Source organism: Pollachius pollachius (assembly GCF_949987615.1).
Source record: "Pollachius pollachius genome assembly, chromosome: 15".
Taxonomy (NCBI): Eukaryota; Metazoa; Chordata; class Actinopteri; order Gadiformes; family Gadidae; genus Pollachius; species Pollachius pollachius.
This window is the reverse complement of record NC_136948.1, coordinates 9,172,880-9,180,005: the sequence shown is the minus strand read 5'-3', so window position 1 is coordinate 9,180,005 and position 7,126 is coordinate 9,172,880. Positions and strand designations below refer to the sequence as shown.

Sequence of the window (7,126 nt, the reverse complement as noted above, 5' to 3'; positions counted from 1 at the left end):
AAAATGACTTTTTATTGTATTGCATAACATACTGTTGAATAAGGCTTACCTTGTATCAATACTGATATTTTTCCTCACTAAATATTTGTCAGACAAATTCAATTGGTTAATCTAAACAAATATGTAGAAAAATGCACATACCTTCTTCAGTTACAACCGGCGGTGTTACTACAGGTTCACCTATAAAAGCAACACACAGAACATTAAAAATCCATACACAGATACACATCTGAACACTCTTTGTGAGGCTTGTATAATATATGATAATATGAATTTGATTGACAAAGTACCTTGATCACCAGTGATCATGCTCGCCATATAACCCACCAACAGCTCTTTCTTGTCGGTCATTTCCACCAAAACATCAGTGACCACTTGCATGGGATCAACTGTTACCTCAGGAAGGATTCCTAAAATTTTTAAATAACACCATGCCAATATGTATTTGTGAGTACAAAAAGATATAAACATTTCAATATTTTTAAGTGGTTGTAATCTCCATCATAATAAAGCGAGTCACTACCCATTGATGACCTAGGGCGTCAAATGGTGTCATTATCATGATAAAAATAAATTAGATAAACATGAATAAAATAATGACATCATTTTGTTAAATATCCCTGTCTGCTACATTTATATACTGTTATATACTGTACTAGTCCCAGTTAAATACCTTGTTCATCCGTCAGCAGGTTGGAGAAGTAGGCCACAAGCATCTTCACCTCCCCAGTGATGATCTCCTTTATTCTGCTTAGCACCTCCATGGGACTGAATCCCATGGCCTCCTGGATACCTGATCCATGAATAATGAATTGATAGAACATAGTTAATATATTGGGTAATTTGTATAAGAGTATCCTTGTAAGTACGTTATCTCATGTGTAAGAACAGTGGAGTTTGAGTTTAATTGGATGCACAATACCACTTTTTCAATTTTGAGATTGTAACCTTTCTCCTCATCAGACATCAAACTTTCCGAGGTCACAAACAGAAAACCAAACCTTTTTACTTTTTGGACCTATTTGATGTTATGTTCTAATGTTCAATCTGTACTCATGTGGTAATTAGGCATGCAAGCAACACTTTTTATGCAGAGAGATTAGGGTGAATGTGAAAGAGTATAGCTACCTTTGGCGGTTTCCAAAACTGTGTCCAAAACAGTGCACAGCATGTCCTGAATGTAGCCTACTAATCCGTCTACAAAGCCCATAGTAACACTGAAGACATCCCTGCCCACCACCACAGGGTCAATGAAGCTAAGGTCAGTGGTTCCTATTGGAGGAACAGAAACACTTAGTCCCATGCTGACCTTAGTTATGCTGTTATGTAACATATTAACAGATGTAATACATGAAGAATAAGAAGGTACCTTTTGTCATGTCCAGTATGCTATCTAGGACATCACAAAGTCCATCCTGGGCATAACTCACTACTCCACCTATAGATTTGTCGGCAACATGGAAGGAATCCCTGATTACGACCAAAGGGTCAGTGAAGCTATGGTCTGTGGCCCCTGAGGAAGATAAAACAAATATATTAACAAATATACCATTAAAAAATGTTATTTATTAATTATGACACATGACATCGATAGCCATTACACATTAACTAAAATGCCATTGATAATCAAGAGTTTACATAAGATATTATCAAAATGCTAGGACAGTAAGTATCCAATATACCTTTCCCTACATCCAGGATAGTGTTTACCATAGCGCAGAGCATATCCTGGACGTGGCTAAGCACGCCATTCGTTAGGTCATTAGAAGCTGCGAAGACGTCTCTGCCAACGACCACAGGGTCAATGGTGCTAAGGTCAGCTTTTCCTGAAAAAACAAATGCTTTTAATTCTTCCATCTTAGCCTACTGTAACTCACTGTATTACTGTCTCATTCAATACATCCTCCCCAAACTTCAACTAGTTCCAAATGCTGCAGCTACTCAGAAAATCTAATTTATTGTAAAATATGGCAATGACAGCAAGCTCAAGGGATAAAATATCGTAACAATTGTGATTACAATAATTAAACATGAATGATATTAACCAATATCTAGTGGAAATTGTATGGTTTCTTTTTTAGCTTATGAAGATATAAACACAAGTCGTTGTAAATACCTGCATTGATGTTGGTTAAAGTATCTAGTATGACATCCAACAGTGTACAGAACAAGTCCTTAAAGCAGCATATGTTTTCACACAGGAAATCATTCGTAGAATGGAAGAAGCTTCGTCCAATGATCACCGGGTCAACGTAGCTCAGGTAGAAGTTTCCTGTAAGTTTGAAATCACACACAAAATAACTTAGATAGGTGTATTTTTTCAATTAGATAAGACCTGTAGACCCATCATCTCCTACATGTTACTGCTCACACTATGCTGCTATATAACAATATAAATTACTGATATAATTACTGTAGCTATTACTGTAGCTGTGAGTAGAAGGCTATTTATGTTATGGAGTGGGCGTGGCTTGTCATACCATCTTTATCAGAAAACTGTTGAAAGACTGCGTCCTTGACTTCTGCCATTTCTTCCGTTGCATAATTTGCTACCGACATTGGGTCACTTAAATCCGGTGAACACTCTGGAGCCGAGAAAATAAGAAAGAAAACAAATGATTAAAATCATCACAGAAGAAAGAAGACAAATTAGTAAAATCCTCACATAGATTCAGGATTTCTATTTGAAACACACGTACCTTGAACTTTATAGAGGAGGCTTGAGACTTCATCGACGGCATTGTTAACAGATTGTATGGGATTCAGCATAATCTCCTGTATGTCTGAGAGCACAAGCACAAACGTATATGCTGACTGAAATGCTGGTTTGGCACGTATGAGACAGAAGGCATTAAGAGAGAGAGAGAGAGAGAGAGAGAGAGAGAGAGAGAGAGAGAGAGAGAGAGAGAGAGAGAGAGAGAGAGAGAGAGAGAGAGAGAGAGAGAGAGAGAGAGAGAGAGAGAGAGAGAGAGAGAGAGAGAGAGAGAGAGAGAGAGAGAGAGAGAAACCAAGCAACAATGACTCTAAATAGGAGAGTTTGACTCACCAGGAACAGCCTGATGTTCTACAAAGTCGAACATCACAACCCCCACGACCCCCCAGGAGATGAGCGCCACAAGAGCCACCACCAGCTCCACGGAGACCCTCAGCGTTCCCAGCAGACCCAGACCACGGGGCCGGACAGAGGCTGCAGGAGGGGCCACAGCTCCCGCACCCCTGGCTGCAAAGAGAGAGACAGACAGGTTCCCCCTTTTACCTTGACTGAAGGAGCAACTGACTTTAATGACCAATGTAACCCAATGTGCTATGCTTTTATGTTTTCAATATTTGCAATACTGGAATATAATACCCCAATACTAACTGGTGTATACTATACAGTGCTTATCCTAAATCACATAGTTGTATCGGTGTTTATGCAGGTACAATTGCTTTATCAACAGCAACTAACTAGCGTCAAAGTAGCCTATTTCATTCTTGAAACCATGTCTGTCCTGAAAGGAATGATTTTATGTATTAAAACATTCAGCTATAAAGGCCTAGTTCCAATTTTATTTTAATTTGGCAAATATCATAATGAAATAGTTTATTTTATTCAATCACTTTGAGAAGTAACAATCTCGTCAATATGCTCAACAGAATATATCCGACGACCAATTGCATAATAATTGCAATACTTTGCCTAAAATGACCTATAATGTCCGATACCGTAATACAGGAGTAGCCTGCAGCTGTTACAAACAACATAAGGTCAGATTAAGGTTAAACAAAAACTAACCAATCAAATATTGTAATTAAGGTAACGCATGTATTCTAATTAATTATCCCCATTGCACTTCAAATAGATTTTTTTAAAAGAAGCACCCGTATGTTTCCAATGATGAGGCATTGGAAAATGCTGGTCACAGCATTTTAATGCGTCCTTGCACTCGTCAATATACACAGTACACATTACCAGTATGACGGTGTCAAGTTTGTTTCTCAAATAGAACTGGGGCCAGGGTGTCCTGTGACACTTTACAACACAAATACACCAAGCAAGCTCGTCTATCACAGTTAACTTCCTCAAACAAATCTGATGGATTTTTTTTTTTTTCTCCCAGCGAGATTTGACAAAAAAAAACTAAAACTATATAGGCCTAGAGGGCAAATTAATTATTAACAAAGGGCGTTTCTTTCATCAACTTCAGGTTAAAGGAAACATTCAATACATCTGATATATATAAAGCATATAGGTTGTGAAAAGGATTGACAAGTTAAGACAAATCAGTGGTAAAAAGTAAAAAGTCAGTGAAGCAACAATGTTTCAAGAGAACACTGCTAATGGGTTGGCCACATGATATGCTGTAAGTAAAGTTCCAAACAGTGTCGCGATGAGTTATTCATTACTTGTATTATTGTTGTCAGTCACGCCTGTTAACTTCACTTAGACAGGTGTGTAGGACCTACCTTCAGCCATAGTGATAAAAAGTTATTTATATTGCAATCCTTGGGTTTGTGGCAGACGCATTTACAGAGGAGATCTCTCTGGTCTCGGATATGTGCAAATCTTATCAGTGAATCCAATCAGCATCCACTTGTTGATAAATGTTCGACCCAGAGTTATTCCATTTCCTTGGGACGAGAGCGGGAACCCGTCCGTTTTTCCGACCCATAAAATCCACCGGCTGAATGTTTCAAGGAAAAAAGGAAAGGAAGAGAAAAAAGAGGAAGAGGTAGGAATCGAAGACTATAATGGCAGTATCAATGAGTTTACAGAAAGCTGGGAATTTGGTGCTGCCAAAAAGGCAGCATTGAAGACGGGGTTGATGAGGGAAAGGGAGACCAAATCGGGGGAGGAGAGAGGCGAGCTGAGCGAGTAAGGCACGGGGGAACTTTGAGTATAGCCCACCCAATTATTGGCACCTCGGATGGGTATAGGTCAGAACGGATCACACAGAGCCTCGAAGGTAACCTTATCCCCCACATACACAAGTTCTAGAGTTATTCTTAGCTGGTGTTCAGCACACCAGGGGCACTGGCCGGCCTTTTTTGGTGATTGAGGGCGTGTGTGTGAGGTCTGTGACGTTAGTTGGCTAAACAGGGAGCCCCTCCTGGCGAGGTACTGTAATCATTCGTATGGCTCTTTCATTCACTTAGCTGCTTAGTTTAACTTTACCCCAAAATAAAGTCCAAAGCAGATGAGGTTTGTATCTAAGGGGGTGCATTGTAAATGCATTCAGAGGCTTCCTGCATGACGTGAACCAACAATAAATAGTTTTGTTGTTCTACACTCAAACTACTAAATGTGGATTGCATTTCAAACCTTTGAGATCTACTCAGTTGACACTGTTGGAATGAATGTACTTTTGAGTGGGTGTCTTCAATTTAGTAATGGGTATGGTTAGAAGGTAATTCTTCCAACACCCACAATTACAAGTAAGGAACATTGTGTTCCCTGGCTGGATAACATTCTCTTTATTGTATCCTATATCTTCAGAATAACATGTTCTTTGGAAAACCTTTATGAGAACTGTGAACATGCATTCAACGCAGTGTGAAATCTGTATTGTATTTATTGAATTCAATTTTAAATAACTCACAAACATTTAAAATATTTGCTGTTTAAATTAGCCTTATACTGAATTGAAAAGTATGTAATGCCTCAGAAGTAAATATAAACTGAGCTTAATGACATGAATAAAAAAAAATATATAATAGAAAATGTAAAAAAAAAACAACAACAGCCAGAACAGACACACAGGTACAGCAGAGCCACTTTATGAACACACAAACACATCATCCTAACCCAAATATAAAATATAAAACTTTAATTATGAGCTTTTGATTTACTGAATGCAATTAGCTGGATGAATCACATTATTTACATGATCTATTTTCATTCTGTTCATTGAAAGTTTAATCATCAGTAACCTAATCTTCCATCGACCTTACCATTGAACCTCTCCCATCAAACCCTACTTTTACTCCAGCCTAAGCCCCTCTGTTCCACCTGGTCAAAACATTCTAACCCTGTTTTGACCAGGGTTAGAATACCAAAGAGAAACAACCAGACTATTAACAGCGTTACCATACCCAAAATGAACTATCCCCGTTTCCCTTCTGGAGCATGGTTTCCCGGGCCGCTGAGCTTGCTAGCAAAGAGGAGGCTGGTCCTGGGATGCTTCGGGCTAGTTCCATGGCTGCTAGCCAGAGACGGTTGCGCAATGCCTCCCGTCCTCCACCTCTGAGGCTGGTAGCTCCGGTGTTCACCCAGCCCCAGAGTCTGTCTGTCTGACTGGGGCCAGGTAAACCTGTAAAAGCAGTGAACCCAGCCATCAACCACACACACTCAACAACAACATATACGGCATGACTCCCGCCCCTTGTAAGCCCTACCCCCCTAAACCACCCGGGTGTTCTACTGATGTCTGAACGACACCGATGTCTGCATATAAAGCAGCAAGTCTGAATCACCCCCTGGGGTTGAATCTCCTGATGGAAAAATCCTGAAAAAATGTGGAGGACATGTCTGAAAACGGCTATGGACATGATATGCTCATCATCATACAAACACACACGAAAACACCCCCCCACACACACAGCACCTCCTCAGAAGGTGGCTAAGGAGCTGAGCGTCACAGGCCTGATGATGAGGGTGAGCTCCTTGGGGACAGGAGGTATGATGTAGCGCTCCTCGCGGAGGAGGCGCAGAAGGAGGTTCTCCTTGTCCTGCGGCCAGCGGTACACGTTCGTGTTCTGGAGCCAACCAGGCACATGGCTCTGTGTACACACACACATGCAGGCCCAGACACACACACCCGCACAATGCAAGCACAAAGGTCCAGACATACACACACAAACAATAACACGTTTGCACACACACGTTTGACCATGTACAAGCATAAACACACACACACACACACACACACACACACACACACACACACACACACACACACACACACACACACACAAACACACACAGACTTTACAATACTAATTAAAACATGAAATCTGTAAGACCAGTTTTTTTAATTTGCTGGCTGTAAATAGTTTGAGAAAGAGTTCTCACCTGAGTTGCAAGGGGAAAGAGAACTGGCACAAAGCGATAATTCAAGCTTCCTTGCTGTATAAACTCATTCTGCAT

At 40.3% G+C, this 7,126-nt stretch overlaps 1 protein-coding gene across 1 annotated transcript; it reads right to left on the bottom strand.

Annotated features, from left to right (window-relative positions):
• Positions 1 to 6,588: 6,588 nt before the first annotated feature.
• LOC307086909 (E3 ubiquitin ligase TRAF3IP2-like) lies at positions 6,589 to 7,126 on the bottom strand (the record flags this gene model as incomplete). Its single annotated transcript, XM_079752255.1, has 2 exons — positions 6,589 to 6,759; positions 7,052 to 7,126. 2 exons carry the CDS (start codon positions 7,124 to 7,126, stop codon positions 6,589 to 6,591), a joined length of 246 nt encoding a protein of 81 aa, XP_079608381.1.